This window comes from Boleophthalmus pectinirostris, unplaced genomic scaffold (assembly GCF_026225935.1).
Source record: "Boleophthalmus pectinirostris isolate CB_2022bp ecotype Guang Dong unplaced genomic scaffold, ASM2622593v1 HiC_scaffold_12, whole genome shotgun sequence".
NCBI lineage: Eukaryota > Metazoa > Chordata > Actinopteri > Gobiiformes > Gobiidae > Boleophthalmus > Boleophthalmus pectinirostris.
Genome location: NW_026571018.1, coordinates 31797424 through 31817773, shown reverse-complemented (window position 1 = coordinate 31817773; position 20350 = coordinate 31797424). Strand labels below are relative to the sequence as shown.

Sequence of the window (20350 nt, the reverse complement as noted above, 5' to 3'; positions counted from 1 at the left end):
ATGAAAAAATGATGAAACAAAAACACCACGAACATGTAGAGAGGGTTAATACGAACTTTTTAAGGCCAAAATGAGAAGCCTACATTACGAGCAGGAAAGAATTGGAGCCAGAGTCGATGGAGCCGAAAATGGACCCATACTCATTTCCTATTCGGAACGCAGCGGGTTAGCTATGTCTGTTTATACAGTCTATGGATTCATATTGTGCCAGGATCTACTGCACATACCCCTACTGCTTTTTAACAAGGGGCCTGAGTTGGAATCTAAATAAAATGATTAGTTGATAAAAACGCTAATTTTAGTCAGCTAAGGCTCAGACTGGAGGGCTTAATTCAGATTTTTTTTGTGAAATCCAAATTTTTTTGTGAGGTCATTCACATTTCCAGTTAAATGTGACTTGTATGTGATCTCCAGTGTGAACTTTAAACACCCAAAAAGTGTCCCGCATGTGCAATGGAGGACACGACGATGTCACTTGCTGCTCATTGTTTATGGAAGTCGCCAAAACGCTGGGCTTGTCTCCAAATACAGTCCAGTTCTTCGTAAAATGGACAGATTACACGTCCACCTCCACTTCGTTTGTTTGAGTCTATAGCCTCTTTGTATTTGGCTCGTACGCTCTTTATTTTTCGTTGACATCGGAGCCAGGACCGCCTGTAGCCGCGCTCAGACATTTCTTTGGCAATCATTAAAAAAAAAAAACGCCCGGTTCCAATAAGACCTCTCCAAGTTGGCCGGAATAGAGCGATCCCCCCAAATATGAATAAACTCGCTAACCTCGCTTTCCCTCCATTGACTAGACTCCAAGCCTGACGTGTAGGTGGGATGAATGTGACTTGGCTGTTCAGACTGAAGTCACATGTCAAAAGATCGGATGTGTATCGGTTTTAGGAGCACATATCCAAGTAGCCTGGGTAACATTTGAAAAAAAATCGGATCTGTGTTGTTCAGACTGCCATTAAAAAAACAGATATAGGAGCATAGAAGTGAAAAAAAAAAATCAGATTTGGGTCACTTCAGGTTGCGGTCTGAACGTAGCCCAAGACATCATCGAACAGTTAATTAATTTAACGACTAAAGGTTAGGATGCTTGGAAAGTAAGGTAAATCAAAAATAACTTCGAACCACTGCAAAATAAGCACGTGCTGTTTTTTCACATTTTAAAGATAGTAAAAACAATATTTTTTTTCACATATTTCTGTCTCTCAAATTTGTATGTTCCTGAACGGGCTACGCCAACAGAAACTCTAACAACCACCCAAACATCCAGGCTAGACGGAAGAGTGTAAGAATATTAACCTTTGCCCTTTGTTATCAGACCTGTCCTGAGTCTGACTGAGGACGCAGTCAATGAGACAGGAGACAAGAGAGAGACAAAGTAAAGACAGAACCTAAAGATGAATGAGTCTACCAATAGAGTGAGGTCAGACGGTCAGGGCCAAAGCTCACAGAGAGGGAGAGAGAGAAAAAACAGTGGGGAGAGGAAGAGAAGGACAGGTGGAGAGAGAAGAAGCGAGTGTGGAGGGGGGATGACAGAAAAAAAGGAAAAAAGAGTGGGGGGGTGTAAGAGAGAGAGAGCGAGGGGGCAGGGAGAGAGACAGATGGAGGGAGAGAGTAGGAAAAAGGGAGAGCGAGAGAAGGGGGAGAGAAAGAGGGAGGGGGAGGGAGAGAGAGCTGAAGGGAGGGAGTGAGAGAGAAGAGGAGAGAGATAAAGAGGGAGAGAGCAAGGGAGAGGGGAAGGGAGGAAGAGAGAGATGGAGAGAGAATGGGAGAGAAAGAGGGAGAGAGCAAGGGACAGGGAGAGAGACAGATGGAGGGAGAGAGTAGAAAAAGGGAGAGAGAGAAGGGGGAGAGAAAGAGGGAGGGGGAGGAGAGAGAGCAGAAGGGAGTGAATAGAGAAGGGGAGAGAGAGAAGGAGAGGGAGGGAGAGAGAAAGGGAGAGAAACAGGGGGAAGGAGCGAGAGAGAGATGGAGGGAGAGAGTGAGAGAGAAGGGGAGAGAGATAAAGAGGGAGAGAGCAAGGGAGAGGGGAAGGGAGGAAGAGAGAGAGGGAGAGAGAATAGGAGAGAAAGAGGGAGAGAACGAGGGGAAGGGGCAGGAAGGGACAGAGAGAGAAAAAGATGGAGGGAGTGAATGAGAGAGAAGGGGGGAGAGAGAGAGCAGGGGGGTTCAGGTAGAGAGTGAGAGAGAAGGGGAGAGAGAGAAAGAGGGAGAGGGAGAAAGAGAGCATAGTTTAAGGATGAGGTCACAGCTGCACCAAGAGAGCAGAGTGCAACATTTTAGGTACCGGTTTATGACATTTAGGAAAACAGGACAGTTTAACTAAAATATAAGATTTTTTTGCATGAATACACTTAAATTTTATTTGAACAACAATAATTTGGCATTAGTAGTACTAGTAGCAGTTGTCAAGTCAAATTCTTTATCCTGTGGGAGCTCTAGTAGTGGTAGTAGTGGTAGAAGTAGTAGGAGTAGTAGGAGTAGTATAATAGTGTTAACAGTAGTAGTCAGTCAACCAAATATCTAAATTACAACAAGTCCTGGAGTCAACAACACATTTATGAGGGCAGTACTTCTAGCAATAAAAGGAGTATCGTAGTACTCAGGGAGAACGACCATTGTAGTAATAGTAATAGTAATAGTAATAGTAATAGTAATAGTAATAGTAATAGTAGTGGTAACAGTAGTAACAGTAGTAACAGCAGTTACAGTAGTAATAGTAGTAATAATAGTAGCAGTAGTAGTAGTAATAGTAGTAGTAGTAGAAATAGTAGAAACAGTAGTAGCAGTAGTAGTTAGTAGTAGTAGTAGTAGTAGTAGTAGTAGTAGTAGTAGTAGTAGTAGTAGTAGTAGTAGTAGTAGTAGTAATAGTAGTAATAGTAGTAGTAATAGTAGTAATAGTAGTAGAAGTAGTAGTAATAGTAGTAGTAGTTGTAGTAGTATCTGCAGTTGTAATAGCAGTACTGTTAGTAGTGGATGAAAATAACATTTAGATGTAGCAGAAGAGATTTGTCCTGGTAATAGTATATGTTGACCATTTTAATGTGTTTTGAATATTTATTATTGTTTACAAATTTCTTCTGGGAGGAAAAAATAATTTGACTACTTATGTGTGTAACTTCCACCTTCCCCAACATTATCTGAAATACACTAGTGTCCAGTGGTAAAAGCAGGAAAGCTGTTGGAGCTGATGGAAAAAGTCAAGTTTATGACAGAGCCACCCAGGTTCAGGAAGCAAATCACCAGCAGGTGTAAATAATGCTGTGAAGTGTCAGCTTTTTATGAGCAAAACACCAGCTGAGTAAAGACAACAGGGTTAACGGAAAGTCAGATGGCCTCACAAGCGCCAAAATTGCCCTAAACCAGAATTTTCCCTTATGACTTCATCACCAGCTTAAAGTTAGCCTGTTACGATCATTACTGTGAAGTGAAGTGCTATATATTGCCACAAAAAACTATCTCGATGTACAATAATACTGGAACTACTTCTGAAACTGATATAATGATCCTAGAGCCAGACAATCCTAACAAACCCTTTTCTAAATGTACAAAACCTGCAATAAATTCATAAATAGAAAACAATGCTTTAGTAGTAGATGTAGCAGTGGTGGTAGCAGTCATAGAAACTACTTTTTTGACTCTCTACAGCTTATAGTACTAGAAAAAAAATTACAAAATTCCACATTAGTAGAGCAAAAAAAAAAAAAGTACAGTACAAAATGTTTCGAAGAATAAGTTGATATCAGAAAATTGTGACAGGCCTAGTCCCACGTTGCTCTTGATTAGAGTTGGGTTTCAGTATAAACTGGTCTGGGTTTTGGTTGTTTTCATTTAACATCTCCGGAGACATTTTAATTCTCTGTTTATCTCTGAATGTATCACACGTGGCAGATCTCTGGAGCAACATCTCGACAGACAGGATTTTTCAGCTGGACAGAAGTCGAGGAATTCTGACGTGAGGCCAGAGCGTGCTCCCTGGAGAGAGGAGAGAGGAGAGAGGAGGCCGGGGCAAAACCAGAATGTCTTTAAACCTGAAACTTGCTAAAGTTCATTTGTCAGAGTGAATCTAAGAATATGTATAGCAAAATTTTAAACTGACTTTAAGTCTGTATACCCCACATGCAGAATTGAACTGGGGACCATATTGCGGTGAGGTGAGAGTGCAACCCCAGCCAATGTGTAACCGTTAGTACTGTGGGTATGGGACAACAAATGTATCTTAAGTTCATTTGTGACTGTTACTCTGACTTTAAGCTTTCACTTTTGTATAAATAACACAAATTTGAAATGTAATTAACTGGGATATATATATCCTAAGCTCTCAATACAATATCTTCATGATGTGCATCTCACAGTACAATATTTATTGCAACATTTTGTGAAAGCTAACAAAATTGTGAATACATTACTTTTCTGTGATAATTCAAATAATGAAGATTTAAAAGTGCCTAATAACAGTTATTTCATCATGTGGATTGGACTGAAACAGAGTCAAGACACATGGTATACGTAGCTCTCTGTTTTTGCACCGTAACAATGAATTTAAGTAAATAAAACCTGTAATTTGATATATTGTGACAGTACACAGTATTATTCTGAGACTTTTGTTGATATGATACCACAATATTTTGGTTATTGTTGCATCCCTAGTAAACACACAGCCATATAACACTCTTATTTCCATTAGGGCCAGTTTACATGAGAACGCTTGTGGGTAAAAAAGACAAAATATGGTGACAGGGGGCTTAAAAATGCAAAAATCTTAAACCACCCGCGACGCGATGCCACTTCTGCGTCTTCTGTTCAGATCACCATCATATAAACGTAGCCTCTGTTCAAAAAGCGCACAGAGAATGGACTAAGCAAAAGAAAAAATATACGATATACAATATTCTATACCAATATCGAAGAATGCTGGGACATATATATCGCCCATCCTTAACCATCAGATCCTAAATTATTAAAGCTTTACTTGAAATTCTAGGTCAACTAAAGACATGCCCCGTACATTGATGAACTGACTGAAAGGGGGCACGGCGCCTACAAACAACTGCATTCAGAGAAGGGAAACAGTATCTTCATACATGAAAAGGCAGATTAAACTATCCAGTCACTCCCAAAACTACAACTGACTCACGCCATGCAATCTCCTTTCTGCTGTCATGTATACAAATCCTGATAATCCTAATGAAAAATGTGGTTGGCTAAGACACTGACTGATGAATGATGTTGACAATGATGAATGGACTAAACAGTAGTAAATCCTAAAAAATGATCCGTTAGCGTGATCTTATAAACCACAACACAAGTGCCGCTATATGCAAACCCTCAAACATGGAGGACAGAGCTCCGGGACGTCCTATGACAGAGCAGAAGAAGCAGCAGAGGGGCCCCAGGTGGCTGCCAGGGTAATGAGCCAGAACAGAGGGGCAGACCAGTGCACAGTGCAAAGGAACTGGAATACATATGTTAGAATGATGTGATGGTGTTATAGCAGGCCAATGTATGAAGGGAAAAGGTGTTTAAATGTAAAATCAAAGCCCATTTACTAAAACTCAACCCGGTATCAGAAATTAGCTATTGTTTGATCACACAAAGATTTATATTGTCTTGACTTAAAAGCTAAATTTAATACCTTCAGACATGCAAATAAGGGTAGGACCATCGACTGTAAATGGATATAGTAGGGGTGTAACGGTACACAAAAAAATCACGGTTCGATCACAGGCGAAGATTCCATGCCAGCGAAAGGCAAAAGTGAGGACAGACGATGTTGTTTTGCAATGATTCACGTGGTTCAGAGGGACGTAGTCAAGGTGGGGGGTGCTGCGGGAAACACTGTCACCCCAATCACGAATGAGTTCCCTCGTGAACATTAAAGAGCCAAACCTTCCGTGTAGCTGCATATGTGGCGGCGGAATGTAAACACATACAAATTGCGCAAACTCACTCGTGCACAGCCGTGAATACCGGCTCGAAACGTACCCCTGGCTTGAAAGTCCCACCCTCCCTCCGACTGCCGCCTTCTCTTGGGCAGCACACGGGTAACTGCGGGGCCCAGGAGAGGAGGGGACGTTCTCGCTGGCCTTTAGTATGTGATGTACTGAGTTAGAAAATCAGGATTCGACACCATCCATAATAAAATGGAATGTGAATGTAGTGAGACCAAGTGTCGGGCCTTGTTTATGTCATTTTACCGATATAGTCCACAGTGTGCTTCACTTGTGGACTATTCCTGAGGAGTAATTTGACACACTGTATTTACTTTATTTGTGTGTGTTTGAGACCGCATGATTTTTGCATGTTTTTTTTGTATGTATGAATAAATGTGTTGAGATATACTGTAACTTGTGTGTGTAACTTAATACAGTATATAGATTAACTAACCTAGTTTCATTAAGGGTACAATTCAGAGGGACTTTCCAGCGAGGGGGACTTTGTAGCTGATTTACACAGCTGTGCACCGAACCAAACGTCCCGTACCAAAACATTTCAGTACAAATACATGTACTGTTACACCCCTAGGACATAGCCAACCCTCCAAATAAAAAGTGAGCACACACAATGGGCACACATCCAGCTCTATCTAATCTAGCACGGACTGACTTTGTTTCACGTTGTCCCTCTCTCTCTAACTGCTGCTGTGAGCTTCGTCATTTTGGTCTTAGCATGTTCATATTAACAGACTATACTTGATCCTGGTGCCATTTTGTCTGTAAAGCAAAATATGGACATTAACAAACAAATCACGCGCCTTTTTCCCCCCCGAGGTCTCTCCCGCTAGCGTTAGCAACACGTTTGATTGACAGCGTTCCTAACCGCCTGTCCCCTGCTAAACCAGTGGTGCAGGCAGGACGAGCCTCGCTCCAGATCGGCTCTTTGGTTGCCATGAGAATTCCAAATATGGAACTTGGCTCCCTGTACCCCTGTAACTGTAGCCTCGATGAGCTTCATTTGGCTGGAGCAAAACACTATGGATGACGTCATACTCCCTCAATCCACTTCTTTATACAGTCTACGGGTAGGGTATGGGTGTCAGGCCCCTACAAATCCTTTGCTTATGAAGGATTGTTTCTGTCCAGGTATATCCATTATAGAAATCATACACTATTAAACCATGATAAATTCTCATAACAAATGTCTTATTCACAGAAAGATTGAGTATCTTTTAGAGTGGACTTCTCAGTTAAATGGGTTCACCTTATTCCCAGTATTTCTGCAACCCAAGGACAGCACCACTCAAAGCTTAATAAATATTTCTTAATACATTAACATTTTCTGTGCTGTATCTCTAAGCGTAAATCATGTTTCATTTGCCCTCCAAAAGCAATCAAAGAATGAGCACTAACCCTGATAAATGTGTAGGATGTTGCTTTGTACAGTCATTTCAACTGAACTGAATCCTTATTGAGAACAACAAACGTAAACCTATTTGCTGTTAGTTTTGGAAATGTAACTCAACATAATAAAATGAAATGTCTCAGAGCAGTTGTTAGAGTCTTGAAAGTCTCCTCTTTCACTTTCGGTCTGACTGTTTCACAGCAGACAAACGGACAGGTCACACATCAGTGGTTTTGTGGTTAGGTTACAGCTTTTTATATAATAGCACGTGTCAATCCTGTCGCAAACTGGACCAGATAGTTTCCAGTTGAATTTAAGGTAGCACTATTGACTACATCACCCAGTGGCTTGGTTTTGGTAGTTTTATTTTAATATACTTGCATAGTGTTGTATTTAATTTCATTCTCTAATATAAATGTATGTTGAGTTTTCAGTGCCTATTTCAATTCACTCACAGTTCTTAAACCGTAAGTTGCAACACTGGAATTTCTCTATTGTGGCACAAATAATGGTTCTACTCTTATCTTTGCTGTAAGAGCATGTTGTTTGGAGACTTTGGAGAATTACATTTGTCTTTTTGTGTTAAATGGTGTAAATGTTAACATTCTGTCTTGGTTATTATCGGTTTTAATTCAAACCAATTGAAAATTAAGTAAATAAGTCTCAATTCTTTGACCTCAAGTCCGAGTCAAGTCCCAAGTCAAATACAGGCAAGTCTAACTTGAGTTTTGAGTCACTGGCCCATAAGTCCAAGTCAAGTCCAAGTCATCTGCTTTGGGCTTCAAGTCATTTCAAGTCTTTAAAATAAAGTACCAAATATAGCTTAGATTGTTGCAGTTTATATGACTTTTAAGAAAGATTGTACTTAGAAAATCATGGTATATTTGTATAGTATTTACAGAGTAAAATAAATATAAATAAAAAAGAGCTATAGAATCTTGACAAGATCTTAGTGTGAATCATTATGGTCTGAAAAGCAAGAACTCAGATTTAAAAGTGCTTCTCAAGTCTTTTCAAGTCCCAAGTCATTGACCTTCAAGTCCAAGTCAAGTCCCAAGTCTTAGTCACTTTTATCAAGTCAAGTCTCAAGTTCAAAAAATAGTGACTCAAGACTGACTCGAGTCCAAGTCACGACTTGCAAGTCCCACCTGTGGTATTCAGTCTGTAATATATGCATTATACAATACATCAGTCACAATATAATTTTGATCAATCAAATCCAGCTAAAAAGAAGAAGCACAAACATACTTTAGGTTAAATGTACACTGTAACTTTTTGGTTGGGGGACATTGCTCTGCTTAGAATGTTCCACAGTATGACATTAAATAGATCTACCTTCCATTTATTCGATTATAGGTGGTTTTATAGCTCAAAAAAAAGTTATTTGACCTATAAGTTGGTCTGGTTTGGTCTCCATGAAGATAGAAAAGTTTAATACCATACTGTGAAATAGGGCTGCTTGATTATGGAAAAAAACATTATCACAGTTATTTCTGTCAATATAGAAATCACGATTACTCAAACAAACAAAAAACACTTTGTCACTGATAAAACTTTCAAACTGAAAATAAATATAAGCTACAAAATATGAACCTTAGAGCAGTTTTGCGATGTATAAAACATAAAATGAATAAAATAAACTTTGAACATGAAATAAGGTATAGAAAAACGTAAATGTATCGATCCAACATAACCTACATATCTATCTGTTATACAATCTCTATATTTCAAAAATTAAATAAATATACATATTTACGTAAAATATATCCCAAAATAAACTTGAAACTGTTAAGCTTTATCATTTCAACTCGATTGTATGAGTTTAGAGATCGTTTGACACACAAATCAAAAATCGCAATCAAAAATCTGTTAACTGTTCACTGTGAAACATTCCAGACAAAGCAATAACATCTCCATGAAGAAAAGCATCAGACCCTCTACCAGAAAAGTTACACAATGCACCTTTAATAAAGGTAATAAACATGATTTTTACAAGATATCGTAAAGTTAGGGGATCATTTAACAGCTGCAAACCAGACAGAAGCCTCTTACACCTGACACGCTTTCATTTGTGGAATGTGCAGGACGTGACATAGCTCTTTTAGCACATGATAAAATAATTTAGATGGTTTCAGACTGATTTGGAGATGTCTGTTTTACGATCTCATCTTTGTGATCATTTTTCTGTCTCTGACTCACCGCCTGAACAAACAACACTAAAACACATCACACTCATCTACAACCGAGGAGAGAGGAGCTAGGAAAGAGGAGATGAGTAAGAAAGAAAGAGAGGGCCTTGGTGAACGAGTCTTTTGAACGGTTTCTTAATGTGGCTGGTTGGAACAGGATGATTTTTTTAAAAGAACACTCAACCAAAACAAGAATCAGCACAGAAGCAGAGAGAGTGACTGAGAGCTTTGTGCACAATAAACATCTTTGGCATCATAATAACAGTTTGCTTTTTAACTTTTTAACATTTTATTTCTCTCAATTCTCACATTGGCTTCTGTCATACAAATAAATAGTAAGAGAGCCAGTGTCTTGAACAGCTCCAAAAGATTCGGAGCCCATGAAAGAGCCGAAAGACACGTCACTAGAAGAGAAGGAGAGGATAGGAGAGATTAGGCAGGAGACATGAGAAAGAGGGAACGGGGGGAAAAAAAGAATCTAGGAGAGAACACATGATGGAGGAAATATAGGAAAGAATGGTGCACGCACACACAAGACTCTGCAATAACTTTCACCATCTTTAAACTTTGTAGACTTCACAACAGAAATCAAGGGTGCCATTCAACAGCAGAAAAAATACAATACACATTTAAATTGTGAGCACAGTTATCATGTCAAAACCCAGCCAAGGATTTCACCAATATGACTGCAAAAATACAAAATGTGCATGTGTGGTGCACTAAACTTTTCTTAAACATTGTGACTGAACTTACAGATACACTGCGGAACTTTTCTGGTGGAACATCTGCTCCCTGAATGTTCAACAATATGGTACCAAATTGATTTATCTCCATGGAGACAAGGAGGTGATGCAACCGGGCAAAGTTAGAGGTCAGATAACAGTAAGAATCCATGTTTCTGACGGTATTTTTGAACAGTAAAAATGTAATTGAATCTGCAAAATAGATTGTGGAACATTCCTGAAACTCATGCAAGATTGAAACATAGATTTTTTTGAGTCAATTGATGCTTTGCACTGACATGAACTTACAGGTTCACTGCGTAACTTTTCTGGTGGAACATCTGCTGCCTGAATGTTCAACAATACGATATCAAATTGATTCATCTCCACGGAGACAAAGAGGTGACGCAACCAGGCAAAATTAGAGATCGGATGACACTAAGAATCCATGTTTCTGAAGGTATTTTTGAACAATAAAACATAAAATTGATAGATAGGTTAAAGCCTTATTGTGGAACATTCAAAGTGAAGCAATAACCTCTCCATGGAATCAAGCAGGTACTGTATTCTCATCCAAAATGTTACACAGTGCATCTATAACATTTGGGTTAGAGCAGACTCATTGGATGTTATGTCCAATTTCTCTATTGATAACATCAGTTTTTGCCTCAAACCAGTCTGACCGCTCAGCTCTCTGTAAAGATATTGAGCGTGTCTGTAGGCCTCACTCAGCTCTGATCACTGCCTCTGCATTGGATGTGACACTTCCCTCTGGCACTGGAGCCCTGTATAGTCCATCTATATAAATACATCTATGTAGAGTCAGTCAACAGCACCAATGAGTCACAAACACAGAGGGCACACACTAAAACAGCATCAGAGGAACATGGAAACTACAGCTCAGGGCAAACTAAAAATATGGTCCAATACAGATTTTTGGAGTCAAATGATGCTTTGCAGTGGCATTACGCCGAGGATGTTCTACAAATAATGTCTCAAACGTCCCCCTGGCTTGAAAGTCCTGGCTCGAGCGTCCCATTCTCCCTCCGGGTGTCCCCTTCTTGGGCCATACACGGGGAAACTGTAGTGGGGACGTTCTCACCGGCCTTTAGTATGTGATGTATTGAGTTAGAAAACCAGCATTCTATATCATAATAAAATGAAATATGAATGTAGTGAGACCAATTGTAGGGTCCTGTTTATGTCATTTTACTGATCTTCCCGAACTGAGGCAGTGTGCCTCACTGGTGGACTATTCTGAGGAATAATTTGACACACTGTATTTACTCTATTTATGTGTGTTTAAGACAACAAATTTTTGCATGTTTTGTTTTTATTTATGAATAAATGTGTTGAGATATACTGTAACTTGCGTGTGCAATTAATACAGTACATATAATGATTTTTTTTTTTCTATATGTATATAGATTAAGTAATTTAGTTTAATAAAGGGTACAATTCAGGGGAACTTTCCAGCTGATTTCCGTGTTCTACGTGTATGTGTATGATCGAATGTTCAGAAGTTACCATTGTGACACAACGCACACAAAAAAGTTTTAGGATCGTCTGAAAACAAAAAATACAAAATGGATTTAAATAGCACATTTTCAGGAGTGTGTGATCACTACGATTGTTCACAGTCCCGTTTAGGAGTTTGATTTTCAACAAAAAAGGTGAGAGCAACTAACTGAAAAACTGTTGGCAAATGCTACCTAGACTGTGAGTAATATTATTTAAGGGACACTTGTTTAACAGCACAAATTGGCTCACCTACAGTACTGTGGTTCCAATTAAACTAGCTCTAAAAGCTCAGATTAAAGTAACAAGCCTCAGATAGAGCAGTGCTTACAGTTAGCATCACATCCCAGGAATGTTGGTGACATCAGCTGCAAAGTATCAATACTGACAACTATTATTAGTCCTGCTGCCGTAGTCCATAAACAATATTAACTGATAGAAACACCCATGAATTTAAAGAGCTTACGTAAGTTATACTCACAAATTAACATCACTTTTGTAAAAAAAAATTATAACAAAGCGTATTTATTTGGGCTACAGTTCATTTGTTCCATGGCTGTGTAATAACAATGGGACAAGACTGTGCACACATGAGAAAAATGATCTTGTGAGGTTTCATTTTGCATGAGTTTACATTTGGATTGTCTAAAAAAAAAAAAAAAAAAAGAGTTACTTATTTTGCTTCTGAGTTACACAAGCTGTAATTCCAAAAAGCAGAGCTACAGTCACAGCAAAAATATTAAATAAAGCAGCCCACGTAAAAAGAGTGTGAACTCAACAGTGCGATTAATTTCCGTATTTATTAAAAACATCCAAATCTCATCTTGTCTCATTATCTCATTCGTTGTGGAAATTGTGTCTGGGCCCACCCGCAACCATATTTTTAGACTAATTGCTCGTCTATTTCAATTTTGACTCATTTGTCTGTTCAAAAAGAGACATCTGGTGCACAAGGACATAGAGGCACAGACTGGGGCCAAACATCAGTGCCAAATATCCGCTCAATCCCTGATATCTGACCAGTACCAATATCCGTGATAAACCCTTTGACATCACTGATATTAGAATTGATATATCACCCAACACAAGGTCAATATCAATATCAAGCTGCACCGATTACTAGCCTGATTCATCAGCCAGTTTCACTTCATGAAAACCGTCTGACCTCGCAGCATTAGGATTCGTTCACTCAGCGGTAGTCGGGTACTTTTTTATTTAACAAGTCGCTGCTATTTTGTTGTGACATATGTAATGCGTCAAATCCCGTAGGAAGAAGGGCAATAACGTCATTCCCCTTGATAAAATTCACCAAATATTCTCATCATTCCAGCTTTAAATCCTCGATCTCTTGAGACATGCTATACTCAATGAAAACAAAAACATATTTAATTAGTTTCAGTTTTGTTTTAGGTTTTTTTTGCTCAGTCACTGCCCCTTCAGAGCGCTATCACAACACACTCAGCGTGCATCCTGCAAATGAAACACATCATGTCAGATTTGTGAAGTTGTAGTGTAATGTTTTGTGTCATTCTTTTGTATATTTATGGAGACTTGACGTGTGAGAGCGTGGGTGGTTTAGGCTTGTGGGTGGAGCATTGGACGGAATCTTACAGCTAGTAAGGAGGGAATAAGGGCCCAGGAGAGATTGCAAAACTACTCAAACATGCATGGATGACATCTCCAAACCTCCTCAGGCATGTTTTTGATGAAGGAACAACATGGTAGAAAGCTTGAAAGAATAGATTTTCGCATAATAACCCCTTTTTAAATTACCACTCACACAACAGCTAAAAAAAATCAAATATAAAACTTGCTATGCACACGCTTACAATTCTATGTTTGTTCGCATGTTTTTATTGTCAAATGGAAAGGAATCTCTATATATCATTATAAAGCATAGTTTTGTATTAAAAGGGAAAAGACGATAAAACTACAAAATAAATGAGGATTAAAAGAACACGGGAGGTTTGGTCACAAACTTTGGGTCTTTGAAATGTGGCTTCGTGAGCAAACTTCTAAAACACAGCACTAAAATGGCCCCAAATACCAGCTTATAAATATATAATGTACTTTCAAAACACTCTGTGCCATTACTGTGAATAATAAAGAATAAGAAGCCAATGAAAACACCACCAATGAAGCAAAAAGGACTGAATAGCTGTGGTTTCGCTCACATACATATTTTTACACTTGACTGTCAGACATCTCAAATATTTGCGGAGAACAAACTACGTCACACAGGAAGTGTGCTTGACAAAGATGTTGACACATTTATGGTTAAGTTAAACTTTCAGGCACCAATTATCACCTGCAGAAACTAGTTACAAATGATCAGTTTGGCAGATTTACAATGAGTTTAGAGCAACACGTTCAGCTAGCTTCAGCACAACAGTAAAGTGTGTTTAACATTGAGTCTAGTTTTATTTAGCGCATGTACAAGTGCACTCACAATGTTCAACAACAGTTCTGTATTCAAATCAGTAAAAAATATTAAATTAGAAGTTTCCATCAAGATTCAGCTCAAAGTGCACATTTTAAACAAGTCTATTAGAGTTACATTTAGGAGGACACTAGAACATGGATTGCTGAAATAGTACAAGAATTAATGATGTACCAATCCAGCTTTTTCAGCTCCGTACTTTGACTATCTGCCAATATCCGGGCAGCAATAGAATAAAAAGCAGAGGGAACTACCTAGACCATGATCTTTTGCTTCGTTTCAGTGCACATTACATGAAGAAATAACTATTATTAAGCACTTTTCAATGTTAAATCTTTGGATTAAGATATGAAAAAAAGTGTATTTTCCCTCTGCTATAAAATATTGGATTATCAGATGTTAGTATTGTTACATCCCTATTATCTAAGTGTAAGAACAGGAAATGGCTTTTATTTATTTAAGACACAGTAAATTTATTACACAAGAGATCCAGTTGTGTTCGGTAACGGTTATTTATCCTTCAAATAACCACTGAACAACCGATTTCAGCTCCAGCAAATTTTTCAGTATCAGTATTGGTACATCTTGGAATCACATGCATTTAAGTGACGTTTTTAGCAAATACTTTAGAGATGTAAAAAAACATGAACAGATTTTAAAGAGATCTGATAATGTTTAATTCAAGTGATAAATTATTTAATTCATACAATTTGCTACTTTGTTCTGATTCTGAATTTGTAATGAAACATGCCCAACCCTATTGACCACTCTAAATATTTTAGTGCTGTTGTCCTCTCCGGATGCAAAGTCACCATTGTAAAAGGTACTTTGTTTATTCTTAGGCATTACTCAGCCCAATGTGTCGCCTCCAAGTCTTTAAAAAGCTAATTAGATTTAATGCACCACGCAGAGGGCCTCATGAGAGAAGTCAAGTCCATGTCTTCTGGATCAGTGAGCACTCCACACGAACATGTCTAACAGGCAACATCCTTACATAACATCAACATATAGGCTCTGAACAGTACGTTAATCGGACAAGAGGCTAAATGACTTGGTACTTACTGAATTAAAGATTCACTATGTAGCTTCTCTGATGGGAATACACTACCTGCTAGTCTCCATGGAGAATATATTACATTATTAGTTTGTCTGGGATGTTCCACAACATGGCATTGCGTGCATTCTTGCTCACTTCTCCATAGATCTGACTTATAACTATCAGCAGATGGTAAATCCACCACAACAAAAGTTTTACAGTGCGCCTTTAACTGGGAAAATAGTACTTTTCTTTGTATTTTTAACATCATCAGCAAAATATTTTAACCAAATACTGAACATAATCAACTCATGTCAGGTGTCATGTGATGAATACCAGCCCGAGCGTCCCCCTGGCTTTAAAGTCCTTATGTTGCTTATGCTCAACATGAACAAATATAGTAACTTAGTTCATAGAGGGTACAAATCAGGGGGACTTTGCAGCTTGGGGACCTTTCCAGCTGATTCCCATTTTGGCCTAATAGCAGTAAAGGTAGTATGCAGGTAGTAGGAGCAATGATGTTAGTAGTATTTCTACTAGTAGTAACGAATAAATGACAGTCACAATGTTTGAATTTAAAAGATCATTTTAAAAGTATCTGGGTGGTACTGATACATATACTTACAACAATGCCAAAATGGATATTAAGTGGTGCTTTAAAATCTGTTATACTAGTACTAACAGCAGTAGTAAAAGCAGTAGCCATAGTACAAGTAGTAATATGAACATTTTTGCCTTGATTGTAAAGTGGGTATGGCCTTTTGAGTTCAGTGATTGTGATAATGCTACTGCTGCTACGAGTACTAATTGTGTGGTGGTGAAGTAGTAGTAGTAGTGGTAAAGTTGTAGTAGTAGTAGTAGCAGTACGTGTTTTGACAACTATTTCACCTCTCCTAATCAATACTTGGAAACAATAATAGCCCATTCTCATTGATTCCAGTGTCCCACAAAAGCTGTAGTTTTTCCATCGAGTTTACATTGACAACATTCCCTTATCAATGGCTGCAGATAATTACCTCTGCAGCTCCACAAACACCACCAAACCATGTCATGTTTGTCGAATGCACTCTCACTTAGCTCACAAAGTTCAGCAGGAAGTGGCATCACCGGCAAACTACAGCTGCCAACCATCACACGTTTTCATTCCACTGGCTGGTTACACGGCATTCTCAGCATTTTTAGCCTTAATCAATCCCCTAATTTGGTATTCTAAAAGGAGGCGTTTGAAAAACACAGAGTCGGCAATAAAAGGGACAACTTGTACCCCAAATTTGGAACCTGTCCGGATTTTAAGAAGTGCTGCTTGTGCACTATAGCGAGACTGTATGGTCGAGAGGAGCGGCCAAAATCTGTTCTTTAAGCGTAACAGTAATTCATCAGTTTGAAGTAAAGAGTCTGCATCCAATTTATAGCAAATGGTCAAACTCTTACCGTAGATAGTAGCCAAAAATACTTCTAAAGAGTGAAATGAGTACTCAAGAAAAAGCTGAAATTCTTTGTAGCTTTGCCTTAAAAAAATAGCAATATTAAACGTATTACTTATTGTTTATTACTATAGAGATATTATTGCTTTGCCTGAATGTTTCAGAACATGGCATTAAACTTCTCAATCTCCATGGAGACAAGCAGGTGACAACATCAGCGATTAACTATCCAAATAAATGCAGGATAGATAAATATTCCCCATTCACAAAAGCACATAGTGGTCAATCAGCTAGAAATGTTCCACGGTCCAGCTTTAAAGGGACAATTCGGAATTTTGGACATAGGACCTCATTTCCTAGTGATCCAGAGTGTTGGAGACGTGTGGAGAGACTTAATTTGAAAATTCCATCCAGTCCTTGTATTTGCAGAGGTCGATGGTGATAGGATAGTGCATGTCAATGGCCATAGTTATCCTGCCACTAAAAACAGTCTCACCCACTCCACAAAACACCCGAAGCAAATCTATTATTACACCAGACTGTCGATGTAAATGTCTGTGTCGATAGAATAATGTTTGAATTAAAACTAACCTTGCATCTCATGAATAGTCAGATGTTGAGGGACTATTTTCTCATATATCAGTCCGCGGCTGCCAAGCTTTCTAGCAGGAAGTACCACTCGCTGCTGCTGCTCAGACATAAATCCTTCAAATGCAAGATTGGTTTTACTTCTAAAATTATTCTATAGACACAGACATTCACATCGACAGTCTGGTGTAATAATAGATTAGCGACGTCTGCAAATACAAGGACTGGATGGAATATTTTAAAAAGTATCTCCACACATCTCCAACACTCGGAAAGTAGGAAACGAGGTCCTATTTCCAAAATTCCAAACTGTCCCTTTAATTTATCCTCCTATGGTTTTGGTACACTTTAGAAATAAATAAATATAGGGTTTTTTATTACGATTGCTTAAAATCCAGAGCAACCGATGGCCAATAATCTTTGCCAATACTTTTGAGCCAATATATAAGGTAAATTTTGATAATTACTCTCAAATTATGTAATTTGAATTTACTACAAACACATCCACATTCTTTATTTACCACAATTCCAAATCTCATTCCATTAAAGTGTTAAAATTAAGCCTTGTGGGTAATCCTTTCAAAGCAGATCAGCCAAAACAAAGTATCGGCCTGTGCTGGAGATTAAAGTCCGACAACTGATACTCCAAAAAGTGCAAATATCATCCCTATATATCGGCATATCTCTAGTACATTTCTCAACTTGTTTGTTAACTCAATTGCAATAAACCTAACAAGTGTAATCTGATTTTATCCATACAACCCAGCACCACTCAGTGTTTAATTCACCAAGATCCTTCACAGCTTCTGCCATGAAGTAATCACCATTTCTAAATCCTTAAATCCTTAACTTCTACTGCATAGAGCCTAGAAATTAGTATCCACCCACAAGCAGTGTAATAGCTAGGCCTGTCACAGTTACAAAGTTTCAAGCTTGATATATTGCTGAAGAAAATATAGACGATAAACGAAAATACTGAAATTGATTTATGATACTGTCAAAAGAACAGGTTTAAGAACAAGTTTAAACCATAAAATGTAAAATACAGCTAAAAAAAAACACTAATTGCAATTAAAAAACAGCAGAAGTAGTAAAAGAAGAACAGAAAAATTACAAAAGTTCCCCACTAGTACAAAGAAAAAGTGCCAATGATAAATACTGACCCTCAAAAATGATTGTTCCATCCAACATACATTGAATTATCATCAAAACTGTAATTATGACTAAGAATAGCCATCCGTGAGATTGGCCAATTCCTAATAACAAGTATAACAGTATTTATGCTAAAAGTTTGACACTGCACACCATATGAGCCTATAGCATCTTGACAGTTTATGGTTTTCCTGTATTACATCACTCCCACCTGTCTAAACACGGGGATATTACAGTGTCTTGCAGGATTCGGTCCTTATTACCTGCTTCATACTTGTGTTTTTGCAATCAACTTGTATTGCACCAACTTAGAAACGCCTATCCATTAAAAACCCAAGCGCATAGGCACACATAGAGACATAACAAGAATTTTAAGTCTATTTATTATTAGGTTATAGCTAGTTTTGTGAAAAGGAGGGTACATAGCGCACTGCTCTTTGTAGGTTTGCTCAAATATGCTGTGGTGACCTGAAATGTCCCCAATCTATAGGTAAAACAAACTCCTTTCGTACGCAGTAGTAGTAGTAGTAGTAGTAGTAGCAGTAGTAGTAGATTAGGAGTAGCAGCAGAACATCTTAATAAGTAGGCTAAATCTTATAGTAGCAGCAATAGTAGGCTACTCCTGAAGTCAACAGTAAACAGTTTAGTGTGCCATACGCTGCGCCCATATGTCCACCGGTGCCTCGCCTGCGTAAAACGGAGATTTACGCAGACAAGCGCACGAAAATACGAAATAATACGCAGCTATGACAAGGATTTGCTTAAAGTTTTACGATAAATCACAGAATTTTCCTCTAGCTCGGGCTGACTCCACATTTCCAACCCCACATTGCCGAGCTACAAACCCACATCGGCTGCGCTACGCCGAAACACATTTACGAATGAAAACCCAGCGAGTCCGAAAGCGTTTGCGTCGGTTGTGAAGTCTGCGAAGGAAAACGCGAGAGAGGCATGCGGGTTTGAACGTACCGAAAACACGTCTACGTCCGTGGCAGCCATGGTGCGGTGTGCGGCGGTCGGTGTGGGACTGGGGCGAAAGGGGAGCAGCCCTCGTCTCTCTCTGCGCGGGCCTAAACTACAGCAGCCGCCCGAGCAGAGCCGTGGAGGTGTGGAGAGGAGGAAGAGACGGAGAGAGGCGCGGAGCAGAGAGGGGGGACGGGCCCAGATGGTGCAGTGCGCCGGCGCTGGTGTTTCGTTTAGGCACGCCTCTTCCGGAAGAGAATGGAGCAGGTCGATTTTAATAGAGCCATCGTGGACTTTAGAGGATTTTTAATGAACTATGACAATGTGTGCATTGTCTTTTTTGCACTTTTTCCCTTGCAGATAAACAAGCCAGCGCCCAAAGTAATTCTGGGCCACGCACGGCAGCATCATGGCATGGGAAGTGTTTACAGCAGTGTTTCCCAAACGGTTTTTTTTTTTTTTTTTGGGACCCATATTTTAAAAGTCTCAAACCTTCACGACCCAAGTCAACAGACATTAAATCACAAAATAAATTTGGATTTGACCATTATTGAACATCAGTGAGGATATTTTATTGTTGACTGACTGAACAATTTGTATTACTCAAGTTTTAAACAATGAAAAACAGTCATTGAAGCAGCAATACAAGGATCCATAAGTCGCCTATTTGGACATTAAATGTAGCCCATTTCTTTTTCTTTTCAACATTCAATTGAACCAGTAATAGTGGAACAAAATAGTCACTCGCTCTCTCATGTGTCAGAACTGTATACTGCAGGCCTACATGCAGATCGTGTCAAGGCGACCCAAAAAAAATCTGTTCTGACCCACCTGAAGCTTGCAACCGAGTCTTTGGGAAACAGTGGTTTAGAGCACACGTTATCCACTAGCCACTAACCTGTTCAATTGGGTCAGCTCTAATCCCTACTTTTGCCTACTGTTGTTGTGCTCATAGGCATGATACTTGACACTCCTTG

General features: G+C 38.9%; 1 protein-coding gene across 1 annotated transcript in view; it reads right to left on the bottom strand.

Moving 5' to 3' along the window:
• Positions 1–19540, bottom strand: part of septin8a (septin 8a) — a 74294-nt gene extending 54754 nt beyond the window's left edge. Inside the window, exon 1 of the mRNA XM_020925035.2 lies at positions 19380–19540. Within this exon, the coding sequence (XP_020780694.1) occupies positions 19380–19409 (30 nt within the window). The 5' untranslated portion in view covers positions 19410–19540. The remainder of the gene's footprint in view (positions 1–19379) is intronic.
• Positions 19541–20350: the final 810 nt, after the last annotated feature.